The sequence below is a fragment of the Chrysochloris asiatica genome, unplaced genomic scaffold, assembly GCF_000296735.1.
Source record: "Chrysochloris asiatica unplaced genomic scaffold, ChrAsi1.0 scaffold00019, whole genome shotgun sequence".
In the NCBI taxonomy this organism is placed as follows: domain Eukaryota; kingdom Metazoa; phylum Chordata; class Mammalia; order Afrosoricida; family Chrysochloridae; genus Chrysochloris; species Chrysochloris asiatica.
In genome coordinates this window covers 30,450,741-30,471,536 of record NW_006408537.1, presented here as the reverse complement: position 1 = coordinate 30,471,536, position 20,796 = coordinate 30,450,741, and the positions used below count along the sequence as shown (strand labels likewise).

Sequence of the window (20,796 nt, the reverse complement as noted above, 5' to 3'; positions counted from 1 at the left end):
ATTTATTGCAGTGAGATGGACAGAATTTTGATCTAATAACACAGGTTTTAGAACATTATAATGTAAAGAATGAATGATGCATAAAGAAGGGCTTTAGGACTCAACTCCAGGACAAACTGCGGCAGGATTTTTAGGAGTTTAAGGTACTTACTTGATAACTGTTCCTTTAGTGCCCCCTGCTGTTGTAAGCATGACTCTTGTGGTTAAACTCACACGAAGATCATCTTGATCCAAACCCAATAACTCAGCACAATATTCCAAAGACTGAGTAGATTTATTCTTCAGGTTACAACCACCTAATAAACATATATTTTAATTTGAAATTAATAAACATTTTGTACACCAAAATTTTAAGGTTCATTTCTTTGAATTACATTTTACTTCAAAACTATTGAATCCACATGTCTTATCTGTAAGTTCTTCTTACTTTTTCACCACCCTTGCCAGACATTCAGGACTCCTGGTACAGCACTGTGGGATAACGCACTGGACTGCAAGGCTGGTCTAAATTGCAAGATCAGCAGTTTGAATTCACCAACCACTCCTTGGAAACTCAATACAGAGTTGCTATGAGTCGGAACAAACTTGAAGGCATTTAATAACAACATCAACAGCCAGACACACACACCAAGGTCGCCTCAAAGCCCTCAGTTGTTGTTGTTGTCATTAAGTGTTGTTGAGTCAGTTCTGACTCAAGTAGCCCTGTATAGGGTTTCTGAGGAGTAGCTGGTGGGTTTGAACCACCGACCTTATGGTTAGCAGCACAGTTCTTATCCCACAGTGCCACATCTGGACTCCATCAGTATTAACCTGCTATTATTTCATTTTTATGACCCTGTAAGCAAAATATAGGCACTCTGGTAGCGTAGTAATTACAAATCGGTCTGTGAACCACATGGTAAGCAGTTCGAAACTACCAGTTGTTCTGCAGGAGAAAGATGACTCTTTCTGATCCCATAAAGATTTACAGCCTTGGAAACCCTGTACAGGGTCGCTATGAGTCAGAACTGACTCCACAGCACATAATCACCACCACCAAGTAAAATATGGGGCGCACCATATGATAAGCACTGGACTGCAAACCACAAAGTCTACGGTTGGAGCCTGCCAGCTGCTCCATAGGAGAAAGATGAAGCTTTCTGTTACCACAAATATTTTTAAAGTCTCAGAAATCCTATATAGGGTCGCTATGAGTCAGAACCGATTCAACAGTGCTTAACAACAAGAAGCAAAATATACTAATCATGAATCATAGTCTTTGCAATACATTAAATCTCAGGAGAAATACCAGTCCCTAAAGAAGGACATCATGGTTGATAAACTAAAGGGTTAGCAAAAAAGAGAAAGACCCACAACAAGATGGACTGGCACAATGGTTCAACATAACAACAATTGTGAGGATGGTGCAGAACCAGGCAGTGTTTTGTTCTGATGTACATAGAGTTGCTATGAGTCTGAACCAACTTGACAGCACCTAACAACAACAATGAAATTTCTAAGTTTCCAAATGACTTCAAGGAGTAATTTTTGTGGCAAAAGTTATAATATGCTTAAATAAGTCTCTTTGGATAAGGGTGTGTATCTAGGCATGTATGAATGTGTGTGTATATATGCATGTGCTCCTTCTACTTGGAGATGGAGAGACAGGATGAGTAGCCAACTGCTACTACCTGAGCCCTGGTGGCGTAGTGAATTGTGCATTGGTCTGCTAACCATAAAGTCAGCATTCTGAACCCACCAGCTAGCTGCTCCATAGGAGAAAGAAGAGACTGTCTGCTCTGGTGAAGATTAACAACCTTAGAAACCATATAGAGGGAACAGTTCTACTCTGTCCTTTAGGGTTACTATGAGTGGGAATCAACTCAATGGCAATGAGTTTGGTTTGGAGTTTATACGTCATATCTATTACATTGTTGCTAAGCGCCATCTAGTCAGTTCCAACTCATAGTAACCCTGTAAAGGGTTTCTAAGGAGCAACTGGTGAGTTTGAACTGCCAACTTTATAGTTTGCAACCCAGTGCTGATCCTACAGTACCACAACTGGAGTCAATATCTATTACATATTTATATTTATAGAAACTATCAAAAAAATATATAGGGACAGAATCCTAGCATGCTATAGAATATGAGTTGATATGACTGTCTACCCTTGACTACCTGCATGACCTTGAGCAAGTGACACTCTATGCTTCATCTCAGTTTCTATAAATGGTGACAATAGTATAAGTCACATTGTTGTTGTTGTTAAGAGCCATCGAGTCGGTTCCAACCCATAGCAACCCTGGATAGGGTTTCCAAGGAGTGGCTGATGAGCTTGCACCGCCAACCGTGCAGTTCAAATGGCTTTGCAGTCTGGCGCATTAACCCACAGTGCCACACCAGGACTCCCATGTATCATATAGGGTTGTTACCAATGTTAACAAGTTAACCTAGGTGATGTTTTATAATTTTGCCTGGTACATAGCAAGCACTGTATAAAGATTAATTACTATCACTACATAAATCATTACTGTTACTGTAATTATTACAGTAATAAAATAGTGTTACTGTAATTATAATTGCTAATATTTAAAATACTAAACATTTTACAAATTTTTAAGTTAATTATTGTATAAGCGCTTCATTTCAAAACTATCTAACTCCAAAACTACAAAGGACATTTGAAAATCATATTGAGAATTTGATCATGATATATAAGTAAAATACTTAATAGATCATTCTCAGAAGAAACAGAACATGGGATCTTACAGGAATAGGGCTTGTCAAAATTATTCAATGAGATAAGAGTAGTCTTTCCAACAAATGGTGCTAGAACGAGTGTAAAAGAATGAATCCGGATAACTACCCCATACCCTATAATATAAAAATTAACTCAAAGTGGATCAAAAACTTAAATATTAAAACAAAAACTCTCAGAAGAAAACATATATGTCAATCTTCACAAACTTGGAGTCAAAATGGTTTCTTAAATATGAAACTGAAAGAAAAACCAGCACATGAAAAGATAAGGTGGGCCTTATGAAACTCTAAAATGTTTGTGCTTTGAAGAACACTATTCAGAAAATGTAAAGACAACCCATAGAATAGACAAAAACGTTTCAAATCATGTATCTAAAACATGACTTGCATTTAGAATCTATAAGGAATATAAGTATATAAAGTGCTTGTATATATGAATGATCATGGAAAGGATGCAGGTCGATAAAATACAAGCTAATGATTAAAAATAAAAATCATCTAGCTAATTGATGAATTCTTTTGATTCACTGCCTCATTTCACACTTGTCTATTTTCTGCTCATTTTCCCTTCACCAAAGGATAGGTTAGAAATAAAAACAAGAGAAAATGCAAATCGAATATTTACTATGTATCTTACGGCCAGTTAAATATTTTTCTACTAACTGAATCATGTAACGCTTATAATAGTATGTACACATCTGCATGTTCTCTCACAAAGTAATAATATAAAGTGTAAAATGCCATATCACTTCTAGCAACATTTCCAAAGTGCGTACATTAAATACTCTAAACATAAGATCTTCTTGTGCGACTTTGGTACAGCCATGCCACAGAGCAAACAAAATGTATTCTAGCATTCATTACATTTTCAAAATAAGATTTCAAATCCTTCAAAATAAAATAAAATAAAAATTTAATGCACACTAATAACAAATCTTTTATTTTTTTTTTTCCATCTTAAACTGGGAATAATATGTTTTATTTTAATTATTTTTTAAACCTCTTGTAGTACTTACTATGTGCCAAACACTAGTATTCAAAGCATTTTACAAGTACTTATCTCACTTATTCCTCTTCACAACAAGAAATAAAGACTACTATTATTCTCAGTTAACTGGTGAGAAAGCTGAGACATAGTAAGGTGAAGTTACTTGCCCAAGGTCACACAGGCAATGAGTGGTAAAGCAGTCTGCTTCAAAAGAATCTGCTCTTATCCACACCACTGGGTTGTATCTCCTATATTGATTTCTTAGCATCACAGGAAATCCTGAAACTCATTAAGTCTGTCCATTTCAATCTGCTCATTCACAGATCAGGACCCTCAGGGAACATCAGTAACTGGACAGTAAGGGACAATTAGCATAAGTTCCTGAGTTATTAGTTGTTGCTGTAATTAAGTGCCGTCTGGTCAGTTCTGACTCATAGCCACCCTGTACAGGTTTTGTGGGGAGCGACTGGTGAGCTTGAACCGCTGACCTTGTAGCTCAAATCGACCTTGCAGTTCAACGCATTAACCCACAGTGACATACGAGGAGTAGGACTAGTGTAAATTCGGACTCTCACATTTACATCTTCATTTAATTACCATATTACCTAACTTTTCCACAAGTTCCATTTGTATAAAATGAAGACAATACATCCTGCCTCATAAGTCTATTATGATCTTTAGGTGAATACAGTATATTAAGTGTCTACTAAGTGTCCCATTCTTCTTGGATCAACTATCAACACTCACGGAAGCAGCAGTCAAGAGATCAGATGACGTATTGCATTGGACAAATCTGCTGCACAGGAACTTTTTTAAAGTGTTGAAGAACAGAGATGTCAGTTTAAGGACTACGGTGCGCCTGACCCAAGCCATGGTATTTTCAATAACCTCATATGAATGTGAAAGCTGGACAGTGAATAGGAAGACCGCAAAAGAATTGATGCCTTTGAGTTGTGGTGTGGGAGGAGAATACTAAAGGTGCCATGGACTGCCAAAAGAACCAATAGATCTATTTTGGAAGAAGTGCAGCCAGAGTGCTCCTTGGAGGCCAGGATGGCTAAGCTTCGTCTCTCATACTTTGGACATATTGTCAGGAGAGAACAGTTACTGGAAAAGGATGTCATGCTGGATAAGATGGAGGGTCAGAGAAAAAGAGGAAGACCCCCAACGAGATGGACTGGCCAAGTGGCATCATTGATGGCATCAAGTGTGGCAGCGGTAGTGTGGTTGGCCCAGGATCGGACATTGTTTCATTTTGCTGTGCATGGGGTCGCTATGAGTCCGTTCCGACTCGATGGCACCTGACAACAAGTGTCACATAGTTGACACTTTCTTTAAATGACCATTTTCCCTTCTCTTATGATTTTTACCTATATGAATAATAGCACTTGTTGTTGTTATGCATATAGGTAAAAATCACTTTGCGAATCAAATCAACTTTGCAATCCAGTGCATTAACCCATAGTACCACACCAGGCCTCCACATACTAGCACTTGTTTTATTTGTTGTTGTTGTTGTTGTTGTTAAGTAACATCAAGTTGGTTCTGACTCATATCAACCCTGTAGAGGATTTCCGAGGAGCAGCTAGTGAGTTTGAATCGCCAGCGATGCGGGTCAAAGCAACCTTGCAATCCAGCGCATTAACCCACAGTGCCACACACCACTAGGATACCTTAAAAGCACTTCCCATGGATTAATTCATTTTATACAAGAAGAAACCAAGGCTCAGAGATTCTCTGGAAGCAAACACTAAGCACGTGTGTTGAGTACTGTACCCAAAGTAAGTAAAAAAGTATTGCTACAAAATCACAGATAATTTTGTTAAACAAAATATCAAACTGTGAAGCCACTGATTCTCAACATATCCTCTGTCTAGGTCTACACACTTTTGAAGACAGTATTTCCATCTCTCCAACCCTTCCCCCAGAGTCCTAGTGTGGTGTTGTAGGTTAATGTGCTGGACTGCAAAGTCTGTTTCAACCAAAAGGTTAACAGTTCTTTCCCCAAAGGACTCTGAACTCATCAATTTACACGACATCAAACCTTACACGACATCAAACCAGCAGCTTTGGAATCCTGGAGAGATTCAAATTGTTCTCTTTTAAATAAATGTTCTCTGCATTTGGAGAACAAAAAAAAGTCTATAGGGCCAAGATTGGCATATAGGGTGGATGGGCAAGCTTTCCCAATGAAATTCTGGCAGGATAGTCCTTGCTACCCCAGAAGAAAGCACAGGTACATTATTGTGATGAAAGGAATTCCTCAGCACAATTTCCTAGACTTTTTCTCAACAATGCAGTTTTCAATTTTCTTAAACCTTCCTCATAATGAACCATAATGACCATTCTGTGTGCCTCATGAAAATTTGTCAAGATTACCCCTTTGGAATTATAAAAGACATGCAGGTATCTAAATATCATTTTCATTTGCATAAAGCAAGATGCATTTACATTTTTCATTAATAAAGTTAAGTGCCATCAAGTTGGTTCCAATTTATAACGACTCTGTAGAGTTTTCAAGGCTGTAAACCCTTACGGGAGTAGAAAACCTCGCCTTTCTCCCGTGAAGCAGCTGGTGGGCTTAAATCACTAATCTTGTGGTTTGCAATCCAGTGCTTATCCAACAGTCACGACACTCCCAAAAGTATATATGCATATCTATCATTTGCTAAGGTGTATTTGATATATATTTAATTATCATACTAAACTGATCTAAATTTAGATCTATGATCCAGAAAAAACATCAAATATACCTTAGCAAATAATAAAGAACTACATGTTCACTTCCAGAAAAAGTATAATGTCAGTTGAAATTTTGGTTAAGGGTTCTGCTGCTGCCTGAAAGACTGGCAGTTTGACCCCATTCAGCAGCTTAGTGGGAGAAAGACCTGGTTTGCATTGATAATGATTACATCTAGGAAAACCCTGTGGGGCAGTTCTATGTTGTCACATGGGGTTGCTGGGTCAGAATTGACTTGACAGCACCAAACAACAACAATCAAGGTTACTTGTCCTTTAAAAAACAAGAGGTTTATTCCCAATTAATTCATAACAGAGCTCATAAGGCTGATAATAAAGTATCCCTCATTTGGGAAATTCATCATGTAACATCTTATTCTAGAAAATTCAGGGTAAATATTAATGAACATGCATATAAACAAATTCAATTACATATGACAATGAAATGACAGAATTTCTCTGTAATATGTTTTTCTTTAAAAAAACAAACAAAAAAACCTGAAGTGCTGCCGGCTTCTTCAAAATCAATATTTCCCAGGTGCAGGACACCAGCCACCACCCGAAACAGATCGAGCTTTTCTTCATCACCCAAACCAATCTTTTTCATGGCTGTGCACATTCTAATAAAGTCTCCATGGTCATCTAACAGAGGATCTTTCAAGGAACCTGCCTTAAGATACTATAAAACAAAAAGTCATCAATTGACTGATCTTTATATTATGCAAATAAAGTAAAATTACTATAACCAGGTCTATTAATGAACTATATATAACATGCAAAAAAAAGTTTTCAATGGAAAAATTGTAGTATTCTAACACATTAAAAAACTGAATGACTGGGTAAAGTACATATGAGATCTCTGTATTAAACTTAGTACAACTATCTGTGAATCTATGATTACCTCAATAAAAATTTCAGTTAAAAATAAATGAGATGTTTTCCAATTAAATTAAATTTTAACTCTTAAGCACTATAATGCTGAGTGAAAAAGATGAGAGTATCTGTAGTTACGTCATCATGAATCCACAGAACAAAAAGAACTGAGGTTAAAAAAATATGTTCTAAAAATTTAGATCTGACATTTAGCATCATACTCCTTCAGGTTAACTGCACCAATATTAAACATTAACAGACAATGAATGGCTGACAGATGTGAAGTTTGTTCTGTTATACATAAGGTTGTCATCAGTCAGAGCTGACGCAATGGCAACTTTAACAATAAGAATTTATGCAATGACTTAGAACATTTCAGATAACGAAGAGAAACTGTGTCTTAGGTTTTCTTCTAAAATGACTTATGGTTAGTCATTTGCCAGAAACTACAGCAAACTCAGAAAGAGTGAAATAGTCAGGTCTGTATGAACATAAGAGTTACGGGACATGAAAAGACAAAACTAGAATTTTCCAGAATCTGAGAATGAAGAAATATAAGTAACACAGGATCAGAATCAATTGGCCATTAAGACTCTTTAAAGAGATGCCTCCCACATCACCCCCCCAAATGGATTCTCTATTAAAGTAGCAATTGTTTTTTTTTTTTTCAACAATTTATTTTAATGTTCACTTATTCTTGTTTAAATTTTCTGGAAAATGTCTAGATAATGAAATTCAATGTCATTCTAAAGAGAAGCAAAGAAAACCACATGCAGCCAGCATAAAAGAAAACACATACTATGCAGAATTTTTAGTCTTGTAACTGAATGCTTTCTTCATTTAAAAATCATTTCAATCAAACATTAATGAATATTGCTATTATGGCAGACTAAAAATACTGCATTCTCTCAAAAAATTGCACACGGTTTTAAAACACTCTAATTAAAGTAAGCACATATTAGTTAAAATGATCACCTCATCCTCCTGATAAAGAAGACATAAAAAGTAATTTAGACACATTAATCCATTGTAAATTTACATATGTAAACACTCAGTAAAGTGATTATTGACAGACAAAATATGCTTACTCCAGAATTAAAAAGAGTACAGGATTTTTTTTTTCTTTGTAGAGTAAAATCTGGTTTTGTTTTCCCTCTAATCAGTTTTTCCCAGGCCAAAAGGGATCAAATTTATATTCTTTATCTTTTTCCTTTAGGACAGTTCCAATGTCCCACTAAAGAATGTTTCCATTATCTTAGTGGAGAGAATATAACTTCTATATTATCATGATACCTTATAAAATATATTCTTATCAAGATGAAGGAAGATACTCTAATAAATATTAATGCTGCTTCTTAAAGTTCCAACCATGGCTATAATAAACTTCAGGTATTTGTTTCTAAGATGGTGTATAAAATGTCAACTTAAAAGTTAACTGAAGCATTGTTTGCTTAGCACTCAAAATAATGGGAATTTTTATTTACTTTCTGTTCTTTCTATTTGTATATTAAAGTCATAATTCATCTCACTCATTTGAGGAATAAAAATATTTGACTTATAATATCAATTGAATTATAAATTGACTTCAACGAAACTTATTCAATTAAATACTCAATGTAATCTTTTAATAGAATTAATAAAGGCATTATTAACTGGTACCTATAATTAATCCCCGCCTACCATTTTGTCATTGAAACTCCTTGCATAGACATAACTTAATACAGCTTATTACTGAGATAATAAGTAATAATGGGAATAATAAGTAGCAAATAAAAATGGAGTCCTTGTGTGGTACTGTGGGTTAATGTGCTGGACTGCAAAATTGGTTTGAACTGCAAAGTCAACTGCTCAAGTTCATGAGCTGCTCCTCAAAAATCCTATACAGGGTCGCTATGAGTTGAACCAACTCGTGCTGTGGGTTAATGTGCTGGACTGCAAAATTGGTTTGAACTGCAAAGGCAACTGCTCAAGTTCATGAGCTGCTCCTCAAAAATCCTATACAGGGTCGCTATGAGTTGAACCAACTCAATGGCACTTAACAACAACAATTACTAAAATGTATCCTATACTTTGGTAGTGTAGTGGTTACGAATCGGGCTGCAAACATCAAGGTCAGCAGTTCGAAACTACCAGCTGTTCCATGGGAGAAAGATGAGGCTTTCTGCTCCTGTAAAGATTTACAGCCTTTTGAAGTAGACAATAAACTATAATATATTCATTTTAAATTTCTACTGTTATACAGTGTATATATATATATATACATACATACATACATACACAAAGGAGATTCAAAAAGTTCCTGGGAAAAAAATCGATTATTACATCCACTTTTTTCCACAAAAATTGTGAAGTCTCCTGATACTTGAGTATCTCAAATGGGTAATATGAAAGTAAGTTTGAAACTGCTGGAAGAGAATTTAATACTCTCATACTTTTAAAAGAGTATGCAGACCAATGCACTGCAGCTCACCCAAGAAGAAACTCACCCTGTTGGTTCTGTTATGTGTCAGCAGTGGGATCGAGGGTTGGTTATACTGAGAGACTGAATTAATATTTAGGGTTTGTTTTGTGTTTCCTAATGTATAGATCTAAAAGTAAATTACTATTTGGGTTCCAAAATAACTAATATATCTTTAAACATGGTATTTTTGCATTAAATATTTTAATTTAAAAAGTCAGTCTACTATACCTCAGGACTTTTGCGGTTCTGTAAAATCTGTTTGTCAGTTTCCTTGTTAGCAAAGTATCTAGTGCAGCCTCGGTTTAAATACTATGACAAAAAAAAGTAAAAACATAATTTATAAATAGGATCCATAGAAAAAGAACACTGAAGAAAACAAAATTTATTAAGCAGACTAGCCATAAAGAACTTCTAAGCATAACGTGAGTTATCATTTACTCTCTCAATTAAAAGTAATACCCATATATATCACAACATTTTACTCCTACTAAGTACATGAAGTTCTGCTGTGGCATTGTGGGTTAATGTGCTGGAGTGCAAAGTCAGTTTGAACTGCAAGATTGGCAGTTCGAGCTCACCAGTCATTCCTTGGGAAACCTATACAGGGTCGCTATGGGTCAGAATTAACTCAACAGCACTTAACAGCAATAACAATCAAACCAGGGATACTGAACATCCTATCTCCCTGAAAATACATTAAAAGATTAAAAATCAATACACCAGAAATATCCTACTTTAAAAGAGAATTTTCCATCTTAATACCAAATATCCTTTACAAAATATAGTTCATAAGTACTACAAATAATAAGGAGCTCTGGTAGCATTGTGGTAACGAATTGGGCTGCTAACTTCAAGGTCAGCAGTTCTAAACTACCAGCTGTTCCACGGGAGAAAGATGAGGCTTTCTGCTCCCGTAGAGAGATTTACAGCCTCGGAAACCCTGTACAGGGTTCGCTATGAGTCAGAAGCAACTCCACGGCACATAACCACCACCACCACCACCACCACAGATAATGGTGTAGTGCCATAGGATCAACACTAGACTGCAAACCACAAGACTGGCAGTTCAAACCCACCAGCTGCTATAGGCAGAAGCGACTCAGTGGCAATTAGAAACAGCAAAAAGGATAGAAGTTTAGAAGTATGCATTTTAAAACCATAAAGTTTAAAATTTCTACACACACATTTCAAAAACTCCTTGAAATAAGAAGTTGAGCTGAAAAAAAGCAAACAAAATACACACATATATACTCAGAGAGTAAAAATTAAACATGCTCATGTGTGTCATAATCCTAAAAATGGAGGATTCCTGCCCAAATGGGAATATCAGATCCCCCGGTTTGTGAGTTATAATATCTGCAAAGCTGACATGCTGAAGTCTTATTCTCTTCTGCCCTCCCCCCCCCCCCCGCCCGAATAACCTTATTTAGAAACAGGGTTCTTGCAGATGTAATTAGTTAAGGTAAAGTCTTTAGAATGGGCTCTAATCTCTTTGTGACTAGTGTTCTTATAAGTAGAGGAGACACAGAAGGAAGGAGACCATGTAAAGACGGAGGCAGATAGTGGAGTTAAGCTTCCACAAACCATGCAATATCTAGGATTACCAGAAAATGGGAAAGAGAAGAAAGGCTGATTCCTAGGAGCCTCTTGAGAGACTATAGCTCTGCTGTCACTCTGCATTCATACTGCTAGCCTCCAGAACTGTGAGACAATAAATTTCTGTTGTTTTTAAGCCACATTGTTTGTGGTAATTATATACAGTAGCCCTCAAAAAATAATACACCTGGGCAACTTTATACAAATTATATTCCTTACCCTCATCCTGTGATTCCCATCATTTACAGTTGCTGAGTTAATTCAATGTGTGTCAGAGAACATTAATGGCTGATGTTTGGGAAGTAAATCTACTTTCTTCTGTGGCACCCTCTAACTTTTCAACTAGCAGCCAAGCATGCTATCCCTTTATAGGAACACTATTTTCTGACTGAGAATCTGTAAATTATGCTAATCATCCTGTTAATATACTTAAACATCTACTCTGCTGGTTACGTGATACTCAGCACACCTGATTTTCCTCAGACTTCTCTCATCACTGCACATGTCCTTGGATCCTTGGGCTACTCTTACTCTGCTCATCCCTTTCAACTCTAGAGTCTGTATCTTAGCACATGCATCTCCACATTATGCACTTTCCTTGGACAATCTCACTATACACTGTCATAGTTTTCACTATCAGCAGAGTACTGACACCTCCCAAACCTGCATGTCCAGCACTGGTCAGGTCAGTATGCCCAATAGTCTTCCAAACATCTCCATTAGATGAGCCATAGGTTCCAAAATTGAACTCACCATATATGCCTTATCATATATGCCTCAAACCTTCCAGTTGGCCTGAATAATCATATTTACATCTCCTAGGAACACCAGTCAAAACTGAATCCTTCTTATATCATTTTCAGTGTTCAAAAACTATACATTTTACCTCCTAATATTTTGCACAACACCGCTTCTGTAATCTTGCCATTGCTGACCTAACTCAGACGCTTGAAAACTACCAAAACCAGTCATTGTCAAGTCACTTGGTGACCTCAAGTGTTGCAAAGTAGAATTGTGCTCCCTAGAATTTTCAAGGCGGTGACCTTACAGAAACGGATTACTAAGTATTTCTTCCACAGTATCCTTGGATAGGTTAGAAGCACCAGCATTTTTGTTAGTAGTTGAATGCTTAACCATTTTTACAATTCAAAGACACCAATTTAAGTAATTGCTGTTGTTAAGTGCCATCGACTTCTGACACATAGCAACCCTGTATAGCAGGAGTGGGGAACATCCGATCCTCAGGTTGTGTAAGGCCCTGACAACAACTACAGTTCCAGCCATCATATTAGGGGTGAGTTAGTCAAATATTTGACCAAATATAGCATGCTAATTTTTAAATTGATAATTTTGGATGGCCCACAAATTATATTTAAAACTTTTGGCAGAAAAAGCTTTCCCTCCTTTGCTGCATAGGGTTTCCAAATCTTTGAGGTTCAGAAAGCATCATCTTTCTCCCTTGGAACAGCTGGTGGGTTTGAACTGTAAACCTCTGGTTCGGAGTCCAGTGCTTATCCTACAGTACCATGCTTCCTATTTAAATAATTAGCACCTCTTATTTACCCAATGCTAGGAGCCCTCTTGTGCTGCTGTAGGATAAGCACTCAACCACGAGGTCAGTTTGAACCACAAGGTTGACAGTTCAAATTCACCAGCCTCTCCTCAGAAATCCTAACAGGTTCGCTATGAGTCAACTCATTCAACGGCACCTGCCAACAACAGTCAGTCTACCTCATTTTAATTTCTATCACCTCCATCCCTACCCCTTTAAAGTTATGTTCCACATCAATCTCAGAGTGAAGTATAAATCTGTGATATCATTTTCTAACTAAAGTCCTTCAACTGCAGAAGACAAAGCTGTTCATTCTCAACTCCCACCACTTTCAGCCTTACCCTTTTGATGTTTCCTATCCTTCTTCGTTCATACTTTCCTTCTACCAGAAATATCCTTTCCATCTTTCCTCATCTAGTTTACACCTTCTTCTAGGAATCCTTTCTAAAACTGCCAGGTTGCTATAGCTGCTGATGCATATCTCTTACTTATTCAATATATCACATATCAGTTACGTGTGTGTATGTGTTTCCCAGCAGATTCTAAGTTGTTCAAGAATGGAAACTGCATCTTACTTTTCTTTGTACCCCTGGCATAAATGCAATAAATATTTCCTCAGCAGGCAATAAATATTTCTTGCTGAACTGAATTAAGGAAGACAACCCTATGTCCTTTATTAATATTAATTCACTGCTCAAACTGTTTTTACAGATAAGTCAAAGGTAACACTAAAGCTAGCATTACTCAACTATTATAAATTTCTAATTAAGTTTAAATTAGGAAGCGCTTTATCATCTATCCTTTTACATATCACATTACATACCCCCTTATATTAGTGCTATATTATAAACTCAGCAGTAAATTTCAACAACCTACTCGGTAAAACTGTCATTCAATCACACTACATTTAATTTAATGAAGGTTGCACACAACTAGATGTCAAAATCCAAATGAACTAAAGTTTAGGATTGAAGGCAATTCAATTTGCACAAGTTGTATGAAGTTTCCTTTTTTCAAACCTACCCGAAAATTATCTGGGGAGCTCAAATGAAGTTTTCCCCTAATATCTTCAGATGCACCAGCACACAACCTATAAAAGATATGATAGTTCCTTTCCTCTTTTCCTTGAACACAGATCCTAGATTTCTCTAGTAGATAATGTGAAACAAATCCTCCAACGACTGAACTCTAAAAAACAAAACACAGAGAAAATTTGAAGTTATATCACATAACTTATCAATGATAAAGTATTCAGCTTTTCTAATGGACAAGGGTCTATTAAAGAAGTTACAATATTTACTAAATTAAGAGAGGAGTTACAACTAAATGTATGTTTCCATATCTGCAGAGGATCTTCCCTGTCTTGAAACATCTTCATTATAACTTTGAGGCTTTTCACCTCAATTCAGGTTCATCTAGAATGTTTTACATGAAGAATAGCTCTAAGGTAATATTTAATGCTGAAAGCAAATCTAATATTTGTGTTATAAATTAGCTTTTAGATAATCCCTTCTATAAAGTGAATGTATTTTGTTGTTGTTGTTAGGTGCCATCAAGTCAGTACTGACTCTTGGCGACCCTATGGCACAACAGAATGAAACACTGCTCAGTCCTGCGCCCACCTCACAATCGTTGCCATGTTTGAGCCCACTGCTGCTGCCACTGTGCCAATACATCTCACTGGGGGTCTTCTTTTTCTCCAACCCTCCACTTTATAAAACATGATATCCTTTCTCCAGGGACTGGTCCCTCCTGATAATATGTCCAAAATATGAGAGATGAAGTCTGGCTATCTTGGCTTCAAAGGAGCACTTTGGCTGTACTTCTTCCAACACAGATTTGTTTGTTCTTTTGGCAATCCATAGTATTTTTAATATTCTCCTCCAACACCATAACTCAAATGCATCAAGAATTATTCTATGATCTTCCTAATTCATTGTCCAGCTTTCACAAAAATATTGCTGTTGTGTTATTGTTGTTAAGTGCTGTCAAGTTGATTCCGACCCATTGTTGTTGTGTGCCGTGGAGTCGGTTCCGACTCATAGCGACCCTGTACAGGGTTTCCTAGGCTGTAAATCTTTACGGGAGCAGAAAGCCTCATCTTTCTCCTGCTGAACAGCTGGTAGTTTCGAACTGATGACCTTGCGGTTCGCAGTCCAATTTGTAACCACTACGCTACCAGAGCTCCTTGATTCCGACCCATAGTGACCTTGTATAGGGTTTCCAAGGAGCAGCTGGTGAGCTTGAACCACCAACCTTGTTGCAGTTCAAATGACTTTGCAGTCTGATGCATTAGCCCACAGCGCCACACCAGGACTCCTCACACAAATATGGTAGTGGTGGAGGTGTTGTGCCTTGGAGTCAGTTCTGACTCATAGCGACCCAGTACAGGGTTTCCAGGGCTGTAAATCTTTACGGGAACAGAACGCCTCAGTTTTCTCCCGCGGAATGGCTAGTAGTTTCGAACTGCTGACCTTGAGGTTAGCAGCCCAATTTGTAACTATATATGTTGTTGTTATTGTTGTTAGGTGCCATCAAGTTGGTACTGACTCATAGCGATCTTATGCACAGCAGAATGAAACAATGCCCGATCATGGGCCTACCTCACTACTGTTGCCACGCTTGAGTCCATCGATGCTACCACTTGGCCAATCCATCTCGTTGGGGGTCTTCCTCTTTTTCTCTGACCCTCCACCTTACCAAACATGAGATCCTTCTCCAGAGACTGCTCCCTCCTGACAATATGTCCGAAGTATAAGAGACGAAGTTTGGCCATTTTGGCCTCCAAGGAGCACTCTGGCTGCACTTCTTCCAAAATGGATCTATTGGTTCTTTTGGCAGCCCATGGCTCCAACACCATAACTCAAAAGCATCAATTCTTCTACGGTCTTCCTTATTCACTGTCCAGCTTTCGCATGCATATGAGGTTATTGAAAATAACCTTGGGTAAGGTCAGGCACACCTTAGTCGTCAAGCTGACATCCTTGCTCTTCAACACTTTAAAAAGCTCTTGAGCAGCAGATTTGCCTAATGCAATACGTTGTTTGATTTCTTGATCTCTCCAGCATAGAGAAGCTAAAGTGTAGAGATGCTAAAACAAATGGAAGAAATGAGGAGGTACAAGAGTTGAACAGAAAATTTCAAAGATCAGCTTGAGAAGATAAAGCCAAATATTACAACAAAATGTGTAAAGATCTGGAATCAGAAAACCAAAAAGGAAGAACACGCTCAGCATTTCTCAAGAAAAAATTCAAGCCTCGACAACCATATATAGGTTATTGAAAATACCATGTTTTGGGTCAGGAGCACCTTAGTCCTCAAACTGACATCTTTGCTCTTAAACACTTTAAAGAGGTCTTGTGAAGCAGATTTGCCCAATGCAATACGTCATTTGATTTCTTAACTGCTGCTTCCATGGGTGTTGACAGTTGATCCGAGAAACATGGAAGTCTTTGACAACTTCAATCTTTTTTCCATTTATATGGATGTTGTTAATTGGTAAGTGGAAAAAATTTTTGTTTTCTTTACATTGAGATGCAACCCATGTCAAAGGCTGTGTTATTTGATTGTCATCAGTAAGTAGTTTAAGTCCTCTTCAATTTCAGCAAGCAAGGTTGTATCATGTGCATAGCTCAGGTTGTTACATATATATTCTCCAACTTATTCAAGTAACAGAGAGAAACATAGATGGATTTACTATGGGTTCAAATACAGTAGTAACTCAAATTTACCACAAAATAATGGATAACAACAATCCTAACAAGACCTTTCTATTTCTCACAAACATACCCCCAAAACTCACTTTGCTTACCTTTTCATTGAAATGAATTTCTACAAATTTCCCAAATCGACTGCTATTATTGTTGCGAACAGTCTTTGCATTTCCAAAAGCTTCTAAGAGTGGGTTGGCTATTGAGAAAATGAAAACAATCCATTGAAAAATTAACATAAAGGGAAATTACTAAATAGTATGATTCCATTTTACAGAGAGATGTAGAGTAAGCAATGGACGGCTAACTGAAAGGTTGGTGGTTCAAACCCACCAGTCTCTCCCTAGAAACCCTATGCTGAGTCACTATGAGTTGGAACCAATTTAATGACACACAAGTAGATAAACAGAAAGAAAAAAAACCTAAAATATATACAATAAAAAAGAGGAATCCCCAGGTAAATGTCAAAATCCATAAATATTTGACTTTCTACTCTGTTGTTGTTAGATGCCATATTAAATCAATTCTGACACATATTATTCTGTGTAACACAGAAGAACTTCCTCATAGGGTTTTCTTAAGTTTGGGCACTATTCAAAGTGAAGGAAATGGGATAATTAGTAGTATATGGCCCAGGATCTTTGCTGATAATGAGCTCAGTTTTATACAGAAGTGAAATCAGAACAATACGTATTTTGTTGTTGAACCACCAACTCTATGGCTCAAACTGACCTTGAGGTCCAGTGCATTATCCTACAGTGCCACACTAGCATAAGAACAAGTAGTCAGTGACTCAGGAAGGTTTCACTAAAATCAGTTAACAGATTTTAGGTATATCAGTCTAGGCTGAGTTTTATAAAAAGAACAGGTGTATGCAAAGCAAACAGAAACCAAAACCACACCACTATCATCAAATTGATTCTGACTCATGGCAACCCAATATAGGGATTCTGAGATTTTAATAACTGTAAACGGAGGAGACATCCTCGGCTTTCTCCTGCGAATCAGCTGATGGGCTTGAACTTCCAACCTTGTTATTAGCAGTTCAGCACCTAACCCACAGCTCCACCAGGGCTCAGAAGAAAGGATAAAAAGAAAATAAATTGTATACAGCATTTCAGAGACCATAAAAAGGATCTCAACATTGTATCTAATTCTCAACTGACTTTGCACATCAAGTGAACAAATGAGTTAACCCATCATTTGTTCTTTCTTACTTACTCAATTTTAAAGAATTCACTATGAGTAATCCATCACATGGAGTCCTGGTGTGGTGCTTCGGGTTAATGTGCTAGACTGCAAGGCCAGTTTGAACTGCAAGGTTAGTAGTTCAAGCTCACCAGCTGCTCCTTGGAAACCCTACAGAGAGCTGCTATGGGTCGGCACCGACTCAATGGCACTTAACACCAGCAACAACAACAATCTGTTAGTTGGACTCCTGGTGCGGCACTGTAGGATAGCACTGGACTGTGAACCACATGGGTGGCAGATCAAACCCAACAGCTGCTATGAATCTGAATCAACTCTACGGCACTTAACAGCACCAACAATTCACGACTTAAGAGCCCTGATAGCATAGTGGGTTATGTGTTGGGCAGCTAACCACAAGACAGCAGTTTGATTCTACTGGCCACTCCACAGTAGAAAGATGAGGCTCTTTGCTCCCGTAAAGACTGGCAGGGTTGCTATGGGTCGGAACCAACTCAAAGGCACACAGTAGTAGCAGCAATCCATTATCTATGACATCTTCACATTTGGTGTCACACCACCACAGTTAAGAACTGTAAGTAAAAACTAGGAAATTATTTCTATTAAGATGATTTCAAAAAATTAAAAACTGTATCAATGCCTAACTTTGAAACTACTTATTAGAGTTATATTAACATATAGCTTGCTGTTGTAGCTTTATGCTGTCTAGTGGGTTCCGACTCATGTAACCCTGTATATAGTTTCCAATACCTGTTATATATGTTAATATCACCATTATTATAAAAGCACTTACTGAAAGCCCACCAGGGAAGTGAGGAAGGGAAGAGAAAGTGTTTAGACAGACCTGAACACCTTCAAAAATGACAAGGAATCTAGCATGGAATCAAATAGAAGATGACTCATGATTACAACCAGAGAGAAGAGGCCTGACCACACAGGGGTTGTAGGTGGTAATATGAATCTGGACTTTATCTTGAGAGCAATATGAAGCTATTGAAGGATTTAAAACAAAAAAAGATCATTCTAGCTTCAATACACGAATGTATTAAAGGGTAGCAAAATATAAATGGAGAGAGAGACAGGTGTCTATAACGTGGGAACAGATTCAATATGATGGTAGCCTAGATCAGTAGTTTTCAAACAGGCTACAGGAATCATTTCTAAGCACGAAAAATGTAAGGAAAATCACCTTCCACGGGTGATTCTTAAAAATTATTGGTCTGGAAGAGCACTTCAATTCCCAATAATCTTTCTCCCTCTTTTCTTCTTCACACCTCACCAAAAAAAAAAAAACAAAAAAAAAAAACGTGTAACCCTGGGTCCATCCCAAATTTTACAATTGAGGACAGGGAAAGTGATTATCAAGAAAACTAGGTCCACAAAACAAAGAAGCCGAGAGTCTCCTATATTTCTTTCATTCATTCAGCAGATATCCATGGAGTGTGGTGCTGTAGATAGAGCACGAGCCTGCAAAGTCAGTTTGAACCACAAGGTCAGCGGTTCAAACTCACCAGCTGCTCCCTGGAAACCCTATGCAGGGTCACTTTAAGTCAGAACTGACTCAGCAGCACTTAACAACAACAATTCTAGTACAAAAGGAACTCTTGTGGTGCAAGGATTAAAGCACTTGGCTGCCAATCTAATGCTCAGCAGTTCAAACCTACCAGTCACTCACGGAAAGATGTGACAGTCTGCTTCTGTTAAGCCCTGAAAACCCATGGAGCAGTTAAAATCTGTTCTATAGGGTCACACTGTGTTGGAATTGACTCAACTCAATGGCTATGGGTTTGGTTTGGAGTTATTCTAGGGGCTTGAAATATAAATGAAAATTCATGTTCTGATAGAGCTTATATGAGGTGGGAGAGGGCAGTAGACATGAAGTAACTCAGAGGAACAAAGATTTGTGGAAGATGGGAGACTCTTTGGATCTTTGGGGAAAGAGTATTCAAGAGCACTGACAGGATGCCCTTCGGCTGATTTCACTACATTCCTAACAATAGGAAATCGAGTTTCAAAGATTAGCAATACCTTCAACAATTCTATCATCAATGTCTTGACCTGTTCCATAGGATTCTGTCAGATATCTGTAACATATAAGATTAAAAAATTTAAATGACAGTGATACTGTACATATTACATTTACAGCTTAGTACCATTTAATACATTTAAAACAGAAACTAAGATTGTTTATTGTATCTGTGTTTAAAATTTTCAAATTTAGGCTGAAGTGCAAATACCCTGTAATAGCTTTTTAAACTTGTTAAAAAATCTTTTTAGATTGCCTTTAACATTCAAATCAGCAATATTTTCTTAAACTGTTTTTTAAAACATTCTGATTTTGAATACTTGATTTTCAATATAACACACATTTTATGTAGGAATATTCTGTACTATATGAGGTTCCAAAGTCATTTGTGACCTGATGTTAATTCAATGGATAAAATAAGGCAAGTTGCCACTGAACCACTAGAAGTCATCATGATTTATATTGTACTGTATTGACAGGTACAATATGACAGAATGGCTTTTTGCCTGGTATGTTTCAAAACAAAGGGTAATCTTTGATTTATCATATAGATTTTAAATTATAAATTTAACCTTAAGTTTTTGTTCATCACCACAGCCACAGATTCATCATAAGACTATCATACACGTTAGAGGAAGAGTAAGAAATTGGATTCCAAGAGTACTGGGAAGCATTTACTTAACCAGAACTGCACATACAAGAGGATTTCAAAACTTTTTGAAGTCCTCTCACACATAACAAACTCTTAAATTGGTTTTATTTAAATAACAGAATAACATATACTCTGGATTGTGGCTGTTAGGTGCCATCAAGTCTGTTAGATTTATAGCGACCCTGCATAGGGTTTCCGAGGATATTAATCTTCGTGGGAACAGAAAGCCTCATCTTTCTCCTGTAAGAGCA

General features: G+C 37.2%; 1 protein-coding gene across 2 annotated transcripts in view; it reads right to left on the bottom strand.

The window, feature by feature from the left end:
* The window catches only part of MYO6 (myosin VI), a 108,353-nt gene that overhangs the window by 63,001 nt on the left and 24,556 nt on the right, over nucleotides 1–20,796 (bottom strand). For both annotated transcript variants that reach the window (XM_006835764.1, XM_006835765.1), the window contains exons 6-11: nucleotides 19,896–19,951; nucleotides 16,760–16,857; nucleotides 13,972–14,136; nucleotides 10,029–10,109; nucleotides 6,965–7,145; nucleotides 152–296 (exon numbers count right to left, since the gene is read on the bottom strand). In XM_006835764.1, coding sequence (XP_006835827.1) covers nucleotides 152–296; nucleotides 6,965–7,145; nucleotides 10,029–10,109; nucleotides 13,972–14,136; nucleotides 16,760–16,857; nucleotides 19,896–19,951 — 726 coding nt within the window. The remainder of the gene's footprint in view (nucleotides 1–151; nucleotides 297–6,964; nucleotides 7,146–10,028; nucleotides 10,110–13,971; nucleotides 14,137–16,759; nucleotides 16,858–19,895; nucleotides 19,952–20,796) is intronic.